Genomic DNA, 23,564 nt, shown 5'->3' with positions numbered 1-23,564 from the left:
ACGTGGAAGATGGCAATGTGCAGCTAACAGAAGGGGCTAACGTTAGCCCCTATAGGGCTAGCCGAGGCCACTCTCCCACTCCTAGCCGCGAGGATTCTGGGACAGAAGATGAGGTTGACCCAGCAAGTTTGACGCTGATACTGAAAGAACTGAGAGGCGTTGGGAAAGAGGTGAAAGAATTTCGAAAAGACACGAAAGCGCAACTGGTGGAAATAAGGGGTGAGTTGGATAAAGCCAATGCGCGGCTTAATGATGTGGAAACCAGGGTTGCAGAACACAAAGATAAGCTCCAGAACACAGACGAGATTTTGTCTGAGATACTAACAATGCAATTCAATGTTATTTATATAGCGCCAAATCACAACAAAAGTCACCTCAAGGCACTTCATAGATACAGAGAAAAACCCAACAATCACATGACCCACTATGAACAAGCACTTTGGCGACAGTGGGAAGGAAAAACTCCCTTTTAACAGAAAGAAACCTCTGGCAGAACCAGGCTCAGGGAGGGGCGGGGCCATTTGCTGTGATTGGTTGGAGTGAGAGAAGGAAGACAGGATAAAGACATGCTGTGGAAGAGAGACAGAGGTTAATAACACATATGATTCAATGCAGAGAGGTCTGTTAACACATAGTGAGTGAGAAAGGTGACTGGAAAGGAAAAACTCAATGCATCATGGGAATCCCCCGGCAGCCTACGTCTATTGCAGCATAACTAAGGGAGGATTCAGGGTCACCTGGTCCAGCCCTAACTATATGCTTTAGCAAAAAGGAAAGTTTGAAGCTGATCTTCAAAGTAGAGAGGGCGTCTGTCTCCTGAACTCAAACTGGGAGCTGCTTCCACACCCAGTCCAACATAGCCAGGCTTTCTTTGCTGCTTTGACAAAACCTCAAATCCCAGTCAGAGATGATGAGCATCATCACAGTGATGATCATTTCTCTATTAACCCAGGCTTTCTGCTTCAGGATCTGTGCACGCTCAGAAAACAAGGAGACCTTTAAACATAATTTCACTAAATGGATGGATTGAGCTCAGCCTACAGATGAACTGGTGCCAGAGATCATAAAGAACATCAAACAGTCAAATTCAACACTTTTAATGGAAATATGAGATTAATCTTAAAAGTAGAGATAGTGTCTGTCTCCTGAATCCAAACTGGAAGCTGGTTCCACAGAAGAGGGGCCTGAAAACTGAAGGCTCTGCCTCCCATTCTACTTTCAAATACTCTAGGAACAACAAGTAGGCCTGCAGTGTGAGAGCGAAGTGCTCTAATGGGGTGATATGGTACTACAAGGTCATTAAGATAAGATTGGGCCTGATTATTTAAGACCTTGTATGTGAGGAGCAGGATTTTGAATTCAATTCTGGATTTAACAGGAAGCCAATGAAGGGAAGCCAATACAGGAGAAATCTGCTCTCTCTTTCTAGTCCCTGTCAGGACTCTTGCTGCAGCATTTTGGATTAACTGAAGGCTTTTCAGGGAGTTTTTTGGACATCCTGATAATAACGAATTACAATAGTCCAGCCTGGAAGTAATAAATGCATGAACTAGTTTTTCAGCGTCACTCTGAGACAGGATATTTCTAACTTTAGAGATGTTGCGCAAATGGAAGAAAGCATGCAGGAAAAGTTTCAAACAAAACTAACATCACTGGAGGCTTACTCGAGGAGGGAGTCGCTCAGACTGTACAGGGTGCCGGAGGGAGAAGAATCGGGAGCTCCATCTATGGCCCACTTTGTGGAGAAGCTACTCCGGGAGAATCTCGCCATCCCACCATCAACACCGTTACAAATTCAGAGAGCACACAGAGCGTTATCGTTACTCCCTCCGGACGGCTCCCAACCCAGATCGATCCTGGTAAAATTCCTGTGCTTCACGGTTAAAGAAGAAGTGCTGAGGCTCGCTTGGCAAAAGAAAGGTTTTATGCTGAATTCCAGCAAGATCAACCTCGACCACGATTACCCCCCTGAGATCATGGCTATGAGGAAGGAGTATGCAGAGGCACGAAAGGTCCTAAAAGAGAAGAATGTACGGTTTAGGACCCTCTACTCAGCGCGCCTTAAGGTTTTTTTCGAAGAAGGAGTGAAAACCTACAACACGGTGGAGGAGGCAACGGCTGACCTGGCGAGTCGGGGCCTGCCGGTAAAGGTGATTACACCACCGGCAACCCCCAGAGAAAAACTACAAAGATGCCCGCTGTGGCGGGGAGTTGGTGGTCGGCGTCCGCGTCAGATCCGAGGAGCTGCGGGATATAGAGAGAAGCTGCAAGTATACAGACGTGAAGAGAACGAATTTAATGTTATGTATTAGCTATGGACAACATGGTGAAATATGGTTACTGTCGAGCTAAAATGGGTGGGGCTTCTCGTGCTGTGAGTGACGTCGCAGTGGAAAGCCCCCTAACTCAGAGGGTAATAAGGGGTTTCCCTTCAAGTTGTGAGGGTGTCAGTGGAAGTGCTCCACTGTCAGAAGCCAGCTTAGGAGCTTTCAAGCTCCAGTTATGTTCAAATGTTTTCAGTTCATTCCTAACTTTTTTCACTTGTTACTGTTTTAAGAGGGGGTTGCCTGCTGCTATTGAGTTTATGCGCTGTGGTAACTTAATATATCTTTATGGGAAGTGAGTCAGTGAAAGTAATCTCTTTTAATGTTAATGGGGTTCTGAACGTGATTAAGATGAATAAGATACTGTCCAAACTAAGGAAGGAGAAGGCCCAGATTGCATTACTTCAGGAGACACACATGAACCAAGTAGATCACTTGAGATTGAAAAGAAAGGGTTTTAAATATGTATTCTCCTCTTCCGTTAAGTCCAAACACAAGAGGGGTGTGGCTACACTTATCTCTGGTACACTTAACTATGAACATATCTAAGAACTCTGTGACGAGGAAGGCAGATTGGTTAGAATAACAGAAAGGATAGAGGGGTCTGAAATCACAATTTTAAATGTTTATGCTCCCCCCGGGAGCGATTGGCTATTCTAAAGGAATAGGTTTGATTTATTGGTGGATTCTCAGGGGATAGTTGTCTGTGGGGGGGTTTTAACTTTAGACTTGACCCTAAACTAGACTCCTCCTCCCCAACCAACCAGGTAACAGCACTTACTAGAAAAGTCAATTCCTATATGGTAGAGATGGGGATAATAGATGTATGGAGGGACCGCTACGCATCTACCAGAAATTTCACTCATTACTCTGGTTCCTTTAAAGTGTATGCAAGGCTGGACTACTTTTTTATGTTTAAAGTTGATAGGTTTAGGGTCAAAGACTGTGACATATTAACAAGAGATCTATCTGACCACAGTCCTATCTCTCTATCTTTGCAGGTGGCTAGGAAAAAATGTACCACACTGTGGAAATTGTTATCGCACCTTAATGATCCTGCCATAGTTTCCAAATTAAAGGTAGACATTAAAGAATTTCTAGATGTTAATGACACAGGAGAGGTATCTCCAGCTATTCTTTGGGATACGCTCAAAGCGGTAATGAGAGGTAAATTAATTTCTATCGCCTCCCACTTAAAGAGAATCAAAGGGCGAAAATTAGCAGAACTACAGGCAAATTTAAAGTTGAAAGAATAGGAAGACATAAACACCGCAAATCCTACTCTGAAGCAGGATATCAGGAAAATACAGGATGAAATTAATGATATTTACACCCAGGAGGCCCAAAATAACTTAATTTTTTTGAGGCAAAAATACTATGAGACAGGAGGGAAATCTGCAAAATATCTGGCACATAAATAACGCAAACAACTAGAGGAAAGTACGATATACCAAATCAAGGACCCCAAGACTAATATTCTGGAATCAAAATTAGAAGACATTCAGAAATGTTTTGAGACCTTCTTTAGGGAGCTGTACTCACAGCCCAATGCTACGGAGGAGAATTGTACTGATGCCTTTCTTAGCTCTCTAGAATTACCTTCACTCCCGTCTCTCAAAAATGAGCTTCTAACACATCCCATTTTAGTGGAAGAAATTAATGCTTTTTCCAGATTAAAACCAGGTAAGGCAGTTGGGCCGGACGGGTTCAGTTCTCAGTGGTATCGCACCCTGAGGGCAGATCTAGTCCCCACATTGCTGAAGTCATTTAACTACATCCTACAGGAGGGAGAAATCCCACCCTCCTGGAGGGAGGCAACTATTTCAATTATCCCAAAAGAGGGGAAAGATAAACGAGAATGTGGAAACTATCGACCAATCAGTGTCCTTAACTTGGATGACAAACTATTTACTTCTATTCTTGCTCGTAGACTGGAGAAGTTGGTACCTGACCTCATCGATTTAGATCAGACTGGTTTCATTCACTATAGACAAACAACTGACAACATTAGGAGAATATTACACATCTCTACTCAAATTTACAGTAAATCGGGATAATGAGAAAATTAAGTACCTGGGAATATATTTGACTGCGGACCTCTCGCTGCTCTTTCAGGCAAACTACGAGCCAATATCTGCAAGTATAAAAGCTGATTTGCACAGATGGAATCTGGTCCCCTTTATGCGTCTCAGCTCCCGGGTAACCGCAATCAAGATGGACACGCTCCCCAGACTGCTTTATCTTTTTAGAAACTTGCCAATAGAAGTGAGCGATTACCAATTTATTGAGTGGGACAAATGGATCTCCAGATTTATCTGGCAGGGCCGAAAGCCAAGGATTAAATATGCTACCCTCCAGCTCCCCAAGGAAAAGGAAGGACTGGGTCTCCCCTGCCTCAGGAATTACTATTATGTCGCTCAAATAACCCCCCTCTTATATTGGTGTAACAAAACATACACGGCTAGGTGGAAGGAACTGGAGTCCAGCCTGTTGGACCGATTCCCCCTACAAGCTGTAATGGCAGATAAGGGTCTAATGTGCCGGCTGGAAAAGCTGGGGAACCCCTGGTTAACCCACACCCTCCAAGTTTGGCAGAAGGTAATCAACATCTGTGGGATACACAAAATGCTAAAAATCTTCAGGTGGGTTGCTTTCGACTCGGATTTTATTCCAAACAGACACGACTCTAACTTTGAAGCATGGATATCCTATGGCCTTACGACATTCCTCTCTCTTACTCATAGAAATATTGTGCTCAGATTTGAGGCCTTACGGGACGATCACAACCTGACAAAATACAACTTTCATAGAAACTTACAGCTGAGATCATATATCGATCATGAATGCAAACTGTCCGACTTCAATGATGCTGAGTCGCATTTTTTCCTCATCCTGAAAAATGCCACAACCATGACCCCTACTAAATCTATTTCTAAACTATACAAAGCCCTCTCTAGTGCCAGCAAGGATAATACTTTATACACTAAGGATAAATGGGAAAGGGAATCAGGGATTGCTATTTCTGTGGGGGAGTGGGAAAATGTTTTGTACTGCCAGTGGTCCACGTCCAGTTCTATGAGCTGGAAGGAACATGGCTGGAAGAATATTATTAGGTACTTCAAGACTCCATATCAGGAGAGGTACAAAGGGGCTTATATGCAATGCTGGAGACAATGCGGCTCGACTGTTGCTAACCATTTTCATGTCTTTTGGGACTGTCCCAAGTTAAAAAACGTTCAGGTCTCCTTAAGTGCAGTCTTTAACGTTCAAATACCTTTAGATTTTAAGGTTTTATACATGGGTTTGGTCCCCTTTCTGGAATGTAGGAGTGAGATTAAGTTGGTGCAATTACTCTTGGTGGCAAGTAAAAAAACAATTACTAGAAGATGGTTAAGCCCAGCCCAGCCTACCCTAGACGACTGGTTTGGGATCATTTTAGAGATATTTAGGATGGAAAAACTTACATATCTGTTAAGAAATCAAAAAGCCAAATTCTACCAAATTTGGAACAATTGGATCCAATTCATCACCCCCACGAGGCTGACTTCACTTGATCTCACTATTACTTGGTTGTTTTTTGTTTGTTTGTTTTTTACATTTACTTCTATTACTATTGCTTGTTTATTTACTTATTTCTTCACAATGATTGCAGCATGGGCACCCCTCCCAGTTTGTGTTTATAGTTCCATGTAATGTGTTCTATATATCTCCTTTGGGAGAGCATGCGAGCAACTGTCCTAGTAATAGCTAGTGGAGGTTAATATGCACCCGCTGATCACTTTGTTTATCATTTGCTCTCCTGGACTTAATCTAAAACCTGGAAGGACTTTGTTCCCATGTTATTCATATACTGCTATGTAGATGGTTTTTTCTTGTCCAATCCAAATAAAGATATAATTTAAAAAAAACATTTTATTCAAGTTCATCCATATGATGTTGTATCTTAGTATGTTAAGGTTTCATCAAAAATAAAAAGATGGCATGTAATATAATAACAAACTTTACATAAGTATTATAGATTATCTTTTGTTTTTCAGACTGGGTGGCTGTAACCTGTCAGAGAGAAGCTGTGAAGCTCTGTGCTCAGTCCTCAGCTCCCAGTCCTCCAGTCTGAGAGAGCTGGACCTGAGTAACTCTGACCTGCAGGATTCAGGAGTGAAGCTTCTGTCTGCTGGACTAAAGAGTTCACAGTGTGCAGTGGAAACTCTCAGGTCAGGATTCAAACGTTAACACATATGATCATTTAAAATGTGAATTATATTATTGATTGACTTATCTATAGAGCTTTTAGCTAAACTTATATTTATATTTGAGTGGATTATTAGACTGAATTACTGTGTAAAATTTGTCACAGTCATACGATTTTGTTTATTTATTTATTTTTTTAATTCATGTACTGGCCATTTTACATAAATTTGGCTAATCTTCTACAATATATACATTTGATTTCGTTAGGAACAAAATGTTCAAATTACATATTTTGCTGGATATTGGGTATTAATGAAATTATTATGTCTTTAATGACACCACATTTCCATATGTAGGAGGTTACTGGTGGTATTGTTTCAGTGTCTGAGTTTTCCTTGCAAAGAAACATCTGGAATTTAACAATACATATTTTAAAGCTGTTTTCTCCAAAGGGATTTGTATTAGTGATGGTAAATTTGATTCTTTTTACCGAATCGAGTTTAAATGAGTCACTCACCAAAATGAATCGGGTTTTTTAAGTCATTTGAGTCTCTGAGTCAGTTGCCCAGAGAGTGCCAAAAATGTACTTTTTCTCTCAAACTTAATTTGTTTTTATTTTCATGTAAATCCTACTGCTACGATGAGTGACTGAAAAATAAAAACAACTATTTTATAGAGCAAAAAAGAATAAGATTTCTAAATTGGACATTTATTTTTGTTTATGTTATTAGTATTTCCTCTTTATCATCTTTGCACAAAAACAAAGTGTAGACTGAATGTTATATTGCATCAGTCAGACTATCAGGCTTCATCTCAGATGAAGGAGTGACTCTTCCGTGGTAACAAACTGTGAGTTTCAGCAGCTGAGAGGCAGGAGGGAAGGGTGAGTGAGTGGTCTTGATGCATTCTCAGTCTAGACTAGACTAGAAAGAGGGGCGCTGCTCTTGTGGCAACCAGCAGGTTGTCTCTCTCTGTCAGTGTCAGTGTTTTAACTTATTTTATTTCATTCTTTTATTCCTTTATATATATTTTTTTTTGCCTGAGGAAATTCTATAGCATCGGCTTGTGCTTTGTGGAACTTCTTTTAACGAAGATGGGTTTTTTATTTCGCATGATTTTATTGGCAATCCTGACGGTTGTTTGGAGTCATTCCTTTACCATCAATAATCCTGGCTAATGTGCAGTCTCTGAGGAGTAAATTGGATGAACTGCATTTGAATGTCGCACACTTGCGTGGCTACAGGGATACATGTCTAATGGCATTCACAGAGACTTGGCTCAAGGACTCTGACCCTGATTGTTCTCTGGAACTAAATGGCTTCGGGTTTCCCATACGTTTGGATCGAGACCCCGGAGCTACCCAGAAATCTCAAGGAGGAGTGTGTTTGTATATAAATCAGAAATGGTGTAAAAATGTGACCGTTCGTAGACAAGTGTGTCTGCCTGACATTGAGCTCCTCTCTGTGTCTTTGAGGCCGTTTTATCTGCCGAGGGAATTCCCACAGATCAACGTCACCATTGTTTACATCCACCCTAAAGCGAATCCTAAGAATGCGACTGACACCATCTCCATTTTTTTCCTAATAACAAACCATGGTCTTCAAAAGGTCTTATGAGGCTGATTCATGAAAGGAAAAAAGCTTTTATTGAAGGGAATATCTTGAAAGTTAGAGAAATTAGGAAGGAGATCAGATCAGAAATTAAAAAAGCCAAAGTAAAATACAAGGATAAGGTAGAGGCGGAGATGGGTAGCAATAACTTAAGGGTGGCCTGGGCAGGCATGAAACACATGACTGGTCACTGTTACAGTGACTGTAATAAGATAAGTCTTCCTGGTTTTAGTTCAGACTCTCAGTTAGCAAGTAGAGAAGCTTATAGACCCTCTACAATTTGCATACAAGCCTCGTAGACGTGTTGATGATGCAGTGGTCACTCTGTTGAACTTCCTTTATCGCCATCTTGATGGCGCCAAAGCTCATGCTCAGCTCTTATTTATTGATTTTTCTTCAGCTTTTAATACTATCCAGCCACATCTTTTAGCTGATAAACTTCTTAACCAGTTTACACTTGATCTTAATCTCGTTGGTTGGGTTTTAAACTTTTTAACTGACAGATCTCAGTGTGTGAGAGTGAACGGCTGTTTTTCCAAACAGCTGAACTCTTCCACTGGCTCACCGCAAGGTTGTTGTCTCTCTCCTCTACTGTATATTTTGTACACTAATGACTGTCGCAGTACACAGGCCAACAGGCATTTCATTAAATACGCAGATGACACAGTCATTGTAAGCCTCCTTCATGGTGAAGAGGATTCCCATGGGCCTGTTGTGGATGAGTTTGTTTGGTGGTGTGATCAGTCCTTCTTAATGATCAGCACCTTGAAAACCAAGGACATGGTTATTGACTTCAGGGAGACATCCCCTCATCCTGCGCTAACAGTGGTAAATGTGCAGCCATTGAACTGGTGGACAGTTATAAGTATTTGGGGGTTGTTCTTGATAAAGCTCTGTGCTTTGAGTCACATCTTGCTGCTACAGTGAAAAAGGTTCAACAAAGACTTTTTAAGGAGGTTGAGAGGTTTCAATGTTTCATCTGCAATGATGACTCGTTTTTTATAAAAGTTTTATTGAATCTGTTTTAACTTTCTGTATCATTGCTTGGTACGGTAATATGTCTCTGAATAATAAGACCAGACTTAACAACCTGGTTAAAGTGGCTGGTAAGATTTCAGGGAGGTCTCAGGTCCAGCTTGTGGACTTTTATAACAGGCAGGTGCTGAGGAAGGCGACCTCTGTCATGTTGTGTTCAGATCATCCTCTCTTTAATGATTTTCAACTGCTTCCATCAGGTCGTCGTTATAAAGTGCCTGCAGTGAAGACAAAGAGACATAGATTGTCTTTTGTACCTACTGCTATTATCATAGTTAATAACACTGAACCATATGTGTTGTTGCCATTGCACATTGTACTTTTTTGATGAAAAATCTAGGTTGTTTTCTCAGGCTTATATTATATTATATTATTTTGGAGTGTGTATGTGATGTGTTGGTTGCCTGTTTGTTTGTTTGTACGGACATACTGCAAATCAATTTCCCATTAGGGACAATAAAGTTACCAATAACCAATAATCATCCAGGTAAGTAAATCTCCAAAAGTTGATTCTGTTCATCTGGACGTAGCGTTTTGTGGGAGAAATGTTTCATCATCATCCAGGTGACTTCTTCAATCTCGGCTGACTGCAGGTTTCAATCTTATAAACAGTACATTTGCATAATGACTGAAACCAGCCCACTGAAGGAACAATGGGCTGGGAGGTCAGTTCCTTAATCATAATTATGCAAATTTTCATGACCATTGATCAAAGCCCACTGATCAAAGCCCACTGATCAATAGCCATGAGAACCATTCACAGAGAGTTGGGGAATGGCTGCAATCACAGCATTTTAATCATTATTTTAAAGGCTGTAGATTGGAGCCATTGCTCTAACAGTGTACAAATGTAACAGGGCTTGGTGCTGATGCTAACAGTGCTAGCTGCTTCAGCCTTTATTTACACATTATAAGCACATTTCGCTTATTTTAAACAGTATATAAAACAGCTAGTACTGCTGGGACGTTATATTTTCACAAGCTAACATGAGCCAATCAGTGAGATGTCTAGCCATGACAGTTGTATGTTGCTGTGAGAAGAGTCGGGCTACATACAGTGATGATAGTGTTAGCCATGTTAGCATTTAGCTTCTGTTTTTATAGTTTACACTTCTTGTTTATTGCTAGCTGCTCTGTTTAGTTGCTTTAGGGTTTCTTAGTTTACTTTTCCTGCATTATTTTGGTAGTTATCGTGCTTGGTGTCATAAGTTCAGTTTGACTTCCTCCCCTGACATTGTCTACATTAGTTTCAGCTGTGGAAGGATTTATTGAGTGTTTTCTATTTCTTCCATTTGAACAATAGTGGTGCACTCTATGCTTGTAGCTGCTGTGTGCTACGTTCTTCTGTCAAACAAGATGGCGCCTGTGTTTGGCTTTGCCGCCGCTGCAGCTTGCTGGAGGCAACAATGTAGTTTTTCACTGTCGTCAATCATTTTTTGTAATGTCATTTTTGCTCTTTTGAGTTCTGACTTAATTTCTGCTGCTTTAAATTATGATTGGGAGATACTGTTAACCCTTTAAGGCCGGTCAGAGTGGGAACGCTCAGTTTTGCGTAACTATTTTTACATGCCTGTAGATCGGCAACCACACAAGCTAGTGCAATAATTTTTATTTTTGCATGTGAAACCGGAGTTGTACTTACATCTTATGTATCCAGCTTATCCTAGGTCACCGTTTCCTTCCACACATAGCTTTGCAAAAGTTGCATGAAAAGCACTTGCAGCAACAAAAAAGTAATATTCCAGAAACACGCTTTGCCAATCCGATCAGATGTTCATAGCACTTCCTACGTTGGAATAGATGTCAGCCCAAACTATCGTATGTCCGCCATTACCTGCCCGAAACCTGAAGTGACGTCGTTTTTGCGAAAATTCTAGTTGTTTGTTTGTTTGTTTTTTTTACCTTGAAGCCTACACTGGTGTTTTTAAAAGTCATGTTTGAGTTTACCCTTTCAGTATAGTTTCTGGGAGGCTTAGAACTCAAATTACACAGTTGGAAATAGTTTATTTTGATGCACTGAAGTTTTTCTTGCAAATTCACATGGTAGTATTTATTCTAGTTTTTCATGCAGTATATACAATTTGGTGTATCTCAAAAATACAACTATGGATACACTCAAATTACATTTCCTGTGGTTGGAAACTATTTTGTGCAACTTTTTTAGTTCTTCCGTTTTGAGGGATAAACCTCTTAAATTTCTCTAACTACAAATATATGTAAAAATACAAAACAAAACAATTTTCAATTTGTTCTAGTTTATTGCACTTTTTGCTGTATATGTATATATGTATATGTAGTTACTATGGACTGAATGCATACATATTATTAAAATTTGGGCTATAACGGTTGTATTGATGTATAGCAACTTGAACTGCTCCCCAAAATGGCACTACAGCAGTGGTTCCCAAACTTTTTTTGCTGGGCCCCCCTTTGTTTTACACGAAAAACGTTCGCCTCCCCCCCGGCGCGTGAACAGCACGCACACGCACTAACACATCCTCCAACCACACACGCCCATATTTTGCTCCATTGCGGTTTATTTCACACCTCAAACATTTAGTAAACAATTAAGCAAATACAAGTAATCTGCAATAAATTACAGGTAGTAAGAAAATAAACTACTAAATCTTTTACGCTACGTCCGCACCTACACTGGTATTTTTGAAAACGCAGCTGTTTCATCCAGTGTTTCAAATCACCAAAAACTGAGATTTTTTTTAAAACTCCTTTTTTGCGGACGAGGAATACAGAGTTCATCTGGCAACGTCAAAGGTTGCGCCTTTTTTCACGTCACGTTATTGTTTATGTGAGATGAATTGCAGAATGGCAGACAGAGACAAAATACTGTTACTCTGAGTATCTGCAGGTTTCACACGCAGTTACTGTCCCTCCATTTACAAAGGCGTCACGGGTAGTTGTTTTTTCTTCTTCTGTAATACTAATCAACATTGCTGTCAATACATTTTCAAAAAATGCCTCTCTGTGCAAAATGGGTTCAAAAACATAAACAGCTGTGGGATCCTGTTTGTCTGTGATTTGAATCGAGGGAACAAATCGTGGCAGGATCAGCCTGATGTTATTTGTATCCCGCTGTAACTTTACTCTATAAAGAGCTAACGTCTCCAAAATGTCAGGAGTAGTTAGTCACTACAACAAGTGTTTGTGAACTAAAAATTAAGAATGTGGGATCCTGTTTGTCCATGATTGGAAGAGCCCAGCGCTGCTCCCGACGCAGGGACCTACCTCAGCACCTGTGCAGGTGAAGCCAAAGGGCAGATTTGCTTCACCATGTTTTCTAGTCTTTGGCTTAGAATGAAGTTGGTTTGGAAACATATTCAGCGATGCTTCATCTCCTGCTTTGCGTTTCTGTGGGCGCCGTGCTAGCAGTGTTCAAGCGTTTTGTTCCCCTCCCTTTTCATACCGCGCCCCCCCTGCCATGGCTCTGCGCCCCCCCTAGGGGGCGGGCACCACAGTTTGGGAAGGTCTGCACTACAGCATGTAAAAATCTAAAGATAAGCTCTGGCAGACTTGGTTCTATGGTAGGTCTTAAAGGGTTTAACATCAAAGATTCAGTGGAGAGCTACTGTAACAGCTGAACAGAAAAACTCTTCCTCCCCTGGTGTGCTACTCTTCACAACCCGCAGGACTTTCACCCTCAAGAGATGGAAAAGGGGAACGAGGGCCGACGTCCAGGTGAAACTGAGAAGCTACCAGAGGCTAGCTTCTTGGCTGTGGGGAGAATCCTGGTGCCTGCGTCCACTTCCTCTCCTGACATTTAGTTAATATGTTACGCCGGTGACTGGGACCTGGGCTCTGTGGCTCAGAAGCAGTTTTTCTCACGGTGTGTCCGTCAAACGTTCACTGTTTTTATTGATAACAGCTATGTCTGCTCATCGATCATTGCTTCCCCCAGCTCTGGAGTCGCTGCCCTGCCCAGCAGGTCCACAGGTCTGCATTGTCTTTATTTCAAGTGCCGCTGCAGTCAGCTGTTGATTTTGCAGATCGACCGTCATCAACTCGGTTGGCCCCGCTTAACGTTCGCTCCATAACAAACAAATCATTTATTCTAAGCGATCTCTTTATTAAAGAGTCTCTAGATTTCATGTGTCTGACTGAGACGTGGCAGCAAAATAAGAATTATGTCCAATGTTCCCTCTAATGTTTCATGTGTCTGAGCGAACACACAAACTCCCTGAGCGGTCCCTTGGATCACTGGATCACGTTGTCATTAACGTGGCTTCACTCTACATCAACCAAAACACCGGTGTCGGCACATGAGGACGCTGTCATAGCCCGTCAGCGACGTTGATTAGCTGCGTATATACGAATGTGAATCATTGGCTGGACTATGGGATAAGGCGGCATCGTTCTAAATACTGGAGCAGCCAGTCACTGACTAACACTGCAAAGCAGAATTGTTAACGTATTTATTTTAATTTCAATTCAGGTTAGTATTTAGTATTTATTTATTTATTGTCATTGTCAAGAACAATGAAATTGTGTTTGGGGCTTCCATACAACCCCAAAAAAAAGAAGAAAATAATAAATACCCCTTAAAACCCAAGTGTACATATTTAACCCAGTGTGACTCCAATGCAATAAGACAATCCTTAGCAACAACATGAGAACATGACAAGTAATGTTCGTAGAAAATCAGACAAAGACCTGAGAAACATGACAAAGTACAACAATGCAACCCATTCAATATTATTGTACTGTGAGATATGATATCAGATATGATAGTTATCTATTTAAGAAGGAGGGGGGGGGGGGCAGGAGGGGGAAGAGAATAAAGATATGATGCACCAATGCAGACCAGTTCATTGCTATTAAGAAGTTGGATATGGTTATTGTCCGTGAGAGGGGGGCAGAGAGTTCAGGAGCCTCACAGCCTGTTAGATATCTTTTTGTGCGCAATGCAGATACTCTGTGTGCAGAGAGCGTGTCAGCGGATTGCGCCCGTGCGCAGCTTAGAGGGAACATTGATTATGTCCACTTGAATGAAATCTGCCCGGCTGGCTGCTCCGTCATCTGAACTCCGCGTCTTTTAGGACGTGGTGGAGGACTCGCTGTTGTTTACCAGGACAGATTCACATGCAGTCTGATGACCTCGGACTCCTTTTCTGCATTTGAGTCACAGATGATGGTCAGTTCTCTAAAAACCAGTTATTGTATTTTATTCTACCTGATGGGATCTTTCTAACTGAATTTAATGACCTTCTGACATCCATCATTTCATTGGAGAAGGTTGGGAGATTTGAGCCGTCATATTGATGAAGCATCCTGTAACACTGCTGCTGAGCTCATCACTGTCACTGAGTCTTTTAACTTTAGGCAGCATGTTTCTGGCCCCACACATACAAAGGGTCACACACTGGATCTTGTTTTCTCCCTGGGTTTAAATATACATGATGTAAGTGTGGAGGATGTCCATGTGAGTGACCATAGCTGCATATTTTTTAACTTGTTATTTTACTTGGATCCTTCATCTCCTAAACTGATGATCCAAAGGCGGATTATAAACCAAGATGCTGCTGGAAGGTTCTCTGCCATGTTTGACCCTCGCATGGCTCGTAGTGACCTCGACTCACGTATTTTATCCTTTAATGATCAATGCAAGTTGTTGGAAAGCCCACTGATAACATGTTTACATGGCTAAAATTTTATGGCTCATTCATTGATAGTATTTTCGCCATAGAAATTGTTATGTCCTATATTGTTGAACCCACCATGTCTATGCTGATGCTCTTTGAACGCACCACATACGTACTCGAGGCCATGCAGTGGCTGCTAGTCTGTGTTCTCAGTATTTTTATGTGTCAGTTCCAGTTTTAGAGCTCTAAAGTGCAGCTATCGTGTTAGGAATATGTTAGGAATAGACAGGAACACTGAGCACACTGAGGTCAAATCTTTATTTAGGGCGACCGTGGCTCAGGGGGTTGGGAATCGCATCTGTAACCGGAAGGTCACCGGTTCGATCCCTGGGCTCTCTGTCCTGGTCGTTGTGTCCTTGGGCTTTACCCTACTTGCCTACTGGTGTTGGCCAGAGGGGCCGATGGCGCGATATGGCAGCCTCGCTTCTGTCAGTCTGCCCCAGGGCAGCTGTGGCTACAACCGTAGCTGCCTCCACCAGTGTATGAATGTGAGAGTGACTGAATAGTGGCATTGTAAAGCGCTTTGGGTGCCTTGAAAAGCGCTATATAAATCCAATCCATTATTATTATTATTATTATTATTTTACCACTCGCTGCATTCTTGATGTTCATGTTCTTCTCTTTCCCCTCACCCTGCAACCAGTCATGGTAGATGCTCCTCCTGGAGCCTGTTTTCACTGGGAGGATCTTTGTGTCAAAGGGAGTTCTTCTTCCCACCATCACCAAGTGCTGCTCACAGTGGAGGCGGTTACCTTACACTGTTAAACAGCTTCAGATGACTGTTGTTGTCTGTTGGGTATTGTCACTTATAAATAAAGTTACATTGGATGGATGTATGGATGGATAGATGTTATTGTGACAAAGAGAAAACGATTGTTGACAGATTGATTGTTGTTTTGTGTGTCTGCAGTCTGTCAGGCTGTCTGATCACAGAGGAAGGCTGTACTTCTCTGGCCTCAGCTCTGAGCTCCAACCCCTCCCATCTGAGACAGCTGGACCTGAGCTACAATCATCCAGGTGACTCAGGAATGAAGCTGCTGTCGGCTGGACTGAAGGATCCAGGCTGGAGACTGGACACTCTCAGGTATGGAGAGAATGTCTGATAGAGGAGGAAGAGCTGGAAACATTTCCTGTGTCCTTCACTCACTTCCTGTTTGTTTCCTGCAGATGAGACATGAACAATCACACATGCAGGAATATTTTCAGGGACAGACACACTAGTCTAGCTGGATAGTTCATGGATATTTATGTAGGGGTCTCCAAGGAGTCTGGTTGCAGGAACATTTAGGTCACAGGTGTACCTGAGATAGATACCAGTGTACCTAATAAAGTGTCAGCCATGTGTATGTTTCCCATGCTGTATGTCCACAGTGACAAAAGGATGAAACAAGGCTGTGAATCATTTCAGTCTGTGTTTGTGACAAAGAGGCAGACAGGAGCAGCTAACATTTGGAAATGGAAGCTTAAATAATGACAAACTCTACATTCACAGCTGAATTAACAATAAATTTGTTCTCAAGTGCACATTTAGCAGCTAATGCTATTACTGTTTTCCCTTGCTTTCTACAACTTGAGCAGCTATTGCTAAGTAGGCCACTTTGCTCTGCTAAGGATTTATGTGACCATGATGAAAACTCTGATAAGCTAATGCTGCTAAGCTAATACTGTTTATGGGCCCTGTTAGAATCAATATTTCATTCTCATTCTGTTGTTTGAGAACAATATTAACGTTTCACTTCATTATAACACAAGAGAAAAGGGTATTAGCGTTAGCTACTAATGCTTATTCACCTCAAATTAGCTTTAGCTGCTAATGGTAGCCTACTTAGCAATAACTGCTCACTAATATAATGCTAATTCACATCAAATTAGCATTAGCTGCTCAAGTTGTTATAAGGAAAGAGAAAACGGTATTAGCATTAGCTGCTAATAATTGTTCACCCCTAATTAGAGTTAGCCCCTAATGGCAGCCTACTTAGCATTAACTCCTGACGTCGTTGTAATGCAGGGGAAAAGAGTTACCATTATCGGATAATGCTAATTCACATCAAATTAACATTAGTTAACAACGGTAGACTTCGTATCATTAGCTGCTGTCATTCTTACAAAGCAAACAGTATGAGCATTAGCTGTTAATGCTTTCTCATCTAACATTAGAATTGGCCACTAATGGCGTATTGTTAAAAAGTAAAAAAACACATTGTTAGCATAAGCGGATGATGCTAATTCACCTAAATTAGCATTAGCTAATGATGGCTACATACCTAGCATTAGCTACTGATATTGATATAAATCAAGAAAATATGGTATTAGCATTAGCTTTTAATGCTTTTTCATCTAAAATTAGAATTAGCCACTAATGGCGTGCTATTTAGCATTACCTCTTCACATCGCAGGGGAAAAGTTAAAATTAAATAAAAAAAAATGTTCAGAGCTACTCATATTGTTAAAAAGTAAGAAAAAACATTGTTAGCATAAGCGGATAATGCTAATTCACCTCAAATTAGTATTAGCTAATAACGGCAACCTACTTAGCATTAGCTGGTCACATTGTTATAATGCAAGAAAATATGGTATTAGCATTAGCTGCCAATTCCTAAATACCTAAAATTAGCATTACCTGTAATGGAAGTCTACTTAGCATTAACTCCTCACTAATGTAATGCTAATTCACATCAAATTAGCTTTAGCTTTAGTATTAGCTGCTAGCACCAGCCTACCCAGCACTAGCTGCTCACATTGTTAAAAGGGAAGAGAAAACGATATTAGCATTAGCTGGTAATAATTATTCACCCCTAATTAGAATTAGCTGCTAATGGCAGCATACTTAGCATTAACTCCTCACATCGTTATAATGCAAATGAGGCTAACTTACATTAAATTAGACTGCTGTTATTAGCTAATGCTATTTAGCAGTAGCTGCTCACATTGTTATAAAGCAAAGGAAAACGATATGAGCATTAGGTTCTAATGCGTATTTGCCTTTAATTAGACGTAGGTGCTAATGGCGACCTACTTAGCATTAGCAGCTCAGATGTTGTATTGCTAGGGAAAAGAGTGTTAGCATTAGCCGTTCACATTGTTATAAAGTTAAGGGAAATAGTGTTAGCATTAGCTACTCACATTGTTAAAAAGTAAGTGTTAGCATTAGTGCATAATGCTAATTCACATCCAATTAGCATTAGTTAATAACGGCAGCCTATTTAGCATTAGCAGATAATGTTGAATTTGGCCCACTGGAAAAGTTAAGAACTCAAGATTTAGGAGTGTTTCTCGATAGCTCTTTCTCATTTGAGAAACAAATAAATGTTGTTATTAAAACCAGCTGTAAGCTTTATATTGTTGATTGTCATTTCCCATATGGAAAAGATATATAAATCTTATAAAGTTTGTATCTGTCTTGTGTGAAACTTGTATGAAAAGCATACAAGAGTGAAAACAGATATAAGATCCCTTGAAAAATTATATAATGAAACTTGTATGTTTTCGATACTTACTAAAACAATATATGAAAGTAATGAGAAAGTGGCCACTTTCGTGAGTATGACTTTCATCATATAAGTTTTTAGTCTTTTCCATATGGGATATGCTTAAAAATATTTACTCATACATGCTTAATTTTATAATCGATTGGATGATGATAGAGGTTCGATCCTTAGTAGTCTGTAAAGACTCTGTGTGCCTTCCAGAGTGCTCTGGCATGCACACACCACTTGGGGCCATGAGAGAGGTCGTACCCTCTCTTACTGATTTATGGTGTAGGACAGGGGTCTCAAACTCAATTTAGCTGGGGGCCGCTGCAGGCAGAGTCTGGGTGAGGCTGGGCCGCATTAGGTTTTCTACAAGAAAGGCATGGTTAAAAAATTCTAATCTTCTCAAATCTCTTTATTTTTATTTTTTAACACAAAATATGAAAAATAAATAAACAAATTAAGAATTAATAAGAAAATAAATCAATCTGTAATACATAAATAAAATAATAATAAGATGTTTTTAGTCAGTGAACTTGTGTGTATCTTTCAGTCTTCTATATCTGCTGTATTTAGATTGAAATGTCTGTATTAACAGTTCTATAACCTTCTTCTGAACATGAATGGAACACTGTAGAAAATGAACTGTTCTTCTGAACATGGCTTCTCTTGCCTACTCCTTGCTGCTAGAGACCTGGCAGCGTTTCCTCTCGCATAGCCGAGCCAGATTTGGCCTGAGGGAGGAAGCAGTTGCGACCCTCAGTATGTCTTGAAGATGATCATCCGTAAGTCTGGACCTGTACTTGGACTTATTGAAGTTCAAAGTGGAGAAGAGCTTTTGGCACAAGTATGTGCTACCAAAAAGGCACATGGTCCGCTTGAACATTCGGGAAAGCCGAGGGAAACTAGGGCTCAAGTCTCTCAAAAATTGTCCAAGCTTGTCTGCTTTTCCACTCACCTCCCTGAACTTTGCTTTGAGTTCAGAGTTGCACTGCAGCTCAATGAGCTCCATTTGAAGCACAGAAGGGGCATCTTGCACATCAAAGGAGAAGGGGTCCGCAAAAATGTGAAAGGTGGCTCTGTGTGTCTTGAAGTCAGCAAATCTGTGATCAAATTCCTCCTGTAGCCTCAAAATGACATCAACATACTCGTCAGCACTGAATGGTGTGCCTGCATCCACGAGTGCCTTGCATGCTGGGAAATGGCAAAGGTTTGTCTGAGAGAGCTGAGCTTTCCAGAGCGCCAGTTTTGTGGAGAATGCTCTCACGTTGTCATAGGCAGCACTGACAAGTTGCCCCTGGCCTTGTAACGTCTTGTTCAGTACATTAAGCTCATGTGTCATATCAACAAGAAAAGCTGAGTCCATGAGCCATTTGGGATCAGTTAGCACAGGAACACTAACTCCATCCTTCTCCATGAAGGCTTCACTTCTGCTCTCAACTCAAAAAGTCTCTTTAATACATTTCCCCTGCTGAGCCAACGTACCTCAGTGAAGTCGAGCACATCCCCATATTCTGACTCCATTTCCTCTAAAAAAGCTCAGAACCTTCGGTGTTTTAAGCCCCTGGATCTGATTTGGTTGATGCATTTCACAACAATAGACATCACATTGTCAAACTTCAGGCATTTGCTGCAAAGGACCTGCTGATGGATGATGCAGTGCAGAGCAATGGCCTCCTCCACGCCTTCCTCTTCCAGTTTGTTTTGTGCCACCAGTCCATGTTTCCTCCCTGTCATTGATGGCGCTCCATCTGTTGTTATTCCAACAAACCTCTTCCATGGCAAACCAACATTCTCAATGGCATCACACAGCTTGTAAATATCTGCTGAGCGGTGGTCTGGCCATGCATTGGAATTACTGTGAGCAGCTCCTCCATCACTTCAAAACTGTCATCAACACCACGGACATACATTGGGAGCTGGGCAGTGTCGGTGATGTCTGTGGTCTCATCAAGAGCGACTGAGTATACACTGAAACATTTGGCTTTCTCACACAGTTGGTCATAAATGTCACTTGACAGGTCAGAAATGCGATCTGCTGCGGTGTTGGCAGAAAGGCTGATGTTGCTAAACTGACCTTTCTTTCCCGGACAGACTATATTTGCAGCCTGCAATATGCACTTTTAGACAAATGCACCTTCTGTGAATGGCTTCCCTGCTTTAGCAATCATCTCACTAACCACGTGGCTCCGACTGCTGCATTATTCTCTTTGGTTGCTTTCTTGGAGAAATCTTGCTGCCTCAGTAGATCTGTTTTAAGACTGGCAACCCGGTTCGCTCTCTCGTCTCCCTGGTATTTTGCATCCAGCTCAGCATGTCTAGTTGTGTAATGACGTTTCAAATTGTATTCCTTGTGCAGCGCAACTTTCTCTGTGCAAATAAGACAGGTTGGGGTGCCCCTGTGCTCAACAAAGAAATATTGCATTTCCCACTTTTCCTGAAATTGTCGGTGCTCATCACCAACCTTTCTCTTCACCGCAGGCTTTGAAAAAGACATGTTTGGGGCTATGTGACATTTATAATTCTACTTGGTGTCACTGTCGCATTGAAGGTTCAATCAAGCGTTTAGCCGACGGACGGGGAATGTCTCAACGCGTAGAGAACGTCATTTCTGCTTCTTTTTCTTGCAACCGTAGCACGGCGATCGGCAGATAAAAAGCCGGTAGCAGTCTCCTTTGTTTTTACGCTTGATGTTCATGTCTTTCATGACGACACGAACACCGTGGCGTTTGCAGATGGTAGAAAGTGCAGGGATAGCGAGCGCAAAAAAGGCGACTGCTCACGGCGCCGGGCTGTTGTTACAGGAGAAAGAAGCGGAAATGACACCGTGACATATAACAAATAACATCAGCTGTTTCTGATGTTAGTTGTTTTGACTGCTTTTACATTATATTGAAATATATGTAATGTTCATGTTTGCTGCAATGCAAACGCAGTGATGCAAATAAAAACATCGAGCCACAAATTACGGTGCGACCCTATAATTAGTCCGGGTTACCGGGGACTGTTGTTGCCGATGAACAGGTGTCGCTATGTGACTGCAGACTAAATTGGGCTGCATTGAGTTCATGACTTTTCTTTTATCCCGCCGCCTACGCATCACTGTGAGAGTTAATATGAGATCTCTCTCTGTGGAAAAATAACTTTAAATCCCACTGACGTGTGTATAAATCTATATATGTATAATGTCCCGCTGGGCAGCAACTTAAAAAAACAACTTTTTTTGAAGTGTTGTGAACGCAGCGCGCTGGGGCGAATGTCGGCGTTTGCCCAATAGAAAGGAGGAAGCCAGCCAGGCACAGGAAAGAAAGAAACACTCCAGGGCAACGCTGCTGGAACTTTGACTCATTGAGAAATGTTTCCCTGCTTGCATCAAGCCCGGCTGGTGTCCCCTGAGATCCATATCCCACCCTGATTGGTGGGTTAATTCAGCTCCGCCCACAACACTGTAAAGTGTCATACATTATCAAACTAACATTACATTTTCATATTAACCCTTGAGCTCCCCTAGGGAAAAATGGGACCCGCTTGGGTACTTTTGGATTTTTGATTCTCAATATATCAGTCATTTTAAAGACTAGTTGCATGAAACTTGGCCAGGATGTGTGTTTTAGGATTATTTTTTAAATTCAATGATCCCCTCTATGGTGTGGTGTATAGTAAAGGAGATTCACATATGTACCCCCTGCAGTCACCCTTGTACCCGCTTGGGCCCCATTGACTCCCATTATAATCACATATTTTTGATATACTGTAATCCTGACATGTGATAATTTTTTTCTCGTGAATACCTAATGGATCTAAGCCTCTGCCTTCAAAATAAAGGAAAAATATGTTTTGGATCCAATGAGCACAATATTAGGTACAGCACCACCATAGACATTTTCAGTGGTTTTGAATGCAGGACATGGTTATCTTATTATGCAAAATACATGACAATAAAACAGCTGACCACCATAAAATAGTCTTGATGTAGTGGAACTGATATAAGAGAGTGGTGTGAATGTGATTGAGAATATATTTATACTGTGTGTGTGTGTGTGTGTGTCGGTCGCAAACAAAACAGCCCGTAGAGCCGCCTCCTTGAAGTGAACAACGGCAGCCTGCTTCGTTTTTTTTTTCTTTTCTTTGAACCTCTGTCAATGTTATTTTTCTGACTTGGCTGAGGGCAAAAACAAGGCTCATTGTGCAGAGAAGGGAGAGGTGTGAAAGCAGCCACTTCTTTGTTGAGCCAGAGGGGGGGAGGGGTGTGAAAACAGCCACCTGCTTGCTGAGCAGAGGGGGAGCGGCAGTCGTTACTCTCCCAGGCAAGTCAGCAGAGCGGAGGGAGAGAGACAGAGAGAGATCTTTTTCTATCTTCTTGGATTCAAGTGCACATTTGAAGTCTGTGGGAATAGTTTGCAGCCTTGTCTTACTAGTCATTTCTGCACAGATGTCACGAAATGCACAGAAGCGCGCACCACAACACGAAGCGCACGGTCAATTTAGGGGAGCTTGGAAGCAGTGATCATCCTGCAAACAGCGCATTATTATCGTAACGGCTGCAAAAGTTAGGATATGTCCTGTCTGCAACATCCATCCATCTAGAGGTTCGTGCTATAAAATGTAAATTACATCTTTGTTCAGTTTGTTGTTGAGTTTGCTAAGGTCAGTTCAGTTTCCCAGTGTCACAGGAATGGAACAGGAGGGAGAGACAGAAAATCATCATCGTCTATCCAATAAGATAGAGGATGATCATTTTTTAATTCAGGTGCACCTTTGAAGTCTGTGAGAATAGTTTGCAGACTTGTCTTACTAGTCATTTCTGCACAGATGCCACGAAATGAACAGATGCGCGCATGCACAACACAAAGCGCACGGTCAATTTAGGGGAGGCTTTTGCTGAGAAAGCGCAGCGTTCCAAAAAGCTGAAGCAGTGCTCATTGTGCAAACAGCACATTATTATCGTAACTGCTGCAAAGATATATATAAGATATTTCCTGTCTGCAAAATCTAACCATCTTATGGTTCATGCTATGTATGATAATGTAAATTACATCTTTGTTTAGTTTGTTGTTGAGTTTGTTCAGGTCAGTTCAGTTTGTTTTTTTGCAATAAAGTGTTATTGTTCCAAAAATAATAATGCATTCAAATCAATGTTGTTATGAATTATTTACCTATTCAAGGCTGTAATAACCTCATGCCAAATACTTCCATTTGCAAGTCATTTTTTGAAAATATTGCATATTATGGGTTTCCCCCCCAAAAAACAGGGTTTTTTATGACAATAAAGCCATAAAAACC

General features: G+C 41.3%; 2 protein-coding genes across 5 annotated transcripts in view; one reads left to right on the top strand and one right to left on the bottom strand.

Annotated features, from left to right (window-relative positions):
* The window catches only part of LOC146606847 (protein NLRC3-like), a 1,106,670-nt gene that overhangs the window by 629,324 nt on the left and 453,782 nt on the right, over window positions 1–23,564 (bottom strand). The gene's annotated exons all lie outside the window — the stretch shown is intronic.
* LOC146606852 (NLR family CARD domain-containing protein 3-like) overlaps window positions 1–23,564 on the top strand; it is a 37,020-nt gene that overhangs the window by 8,287 nt on the left and 5,169 nt on the right. The window contains exons 4-5 of one of the 2 annotated variants that reach the window (XM_085349237.1): window positions 6,362–6,535; window positions 15,722–15,895. In XM_085349237.1, the coding sequence (XP_085205363.1) occupies window positions 6,362–6,535; window positions 15,722–15,895 (348 nt within the window). The remainder of the gene's footprint in view (window positions 1–6,361; window positions 6,536–15,721; window positions 15,896–23,564) is intronic. The other variant, XM_085349238.1, reaches the window with a different exon arrangement.

This window comes from Diplotaxodon limnothrissa, unplaced genomic scaffold (assembly GCF_057381915.1).
Source record: "Diplotaxodon limnothrissa isolate DT_005_m unplaced genomic scaffold, D_limnothrissa_male_GT1.1 unmapped_scaffold_4, whole genome shotgun sequence".
NCBI lineage: Eukaryota > Metazoa > Chordata > Actinopteri > Cichliformes > Cichlidae > Diplotaxodon > Diplotaxodon limnothrissa.
This window is presented reverse-complemented; position numbering and strand designations above follow the sequence as displayed.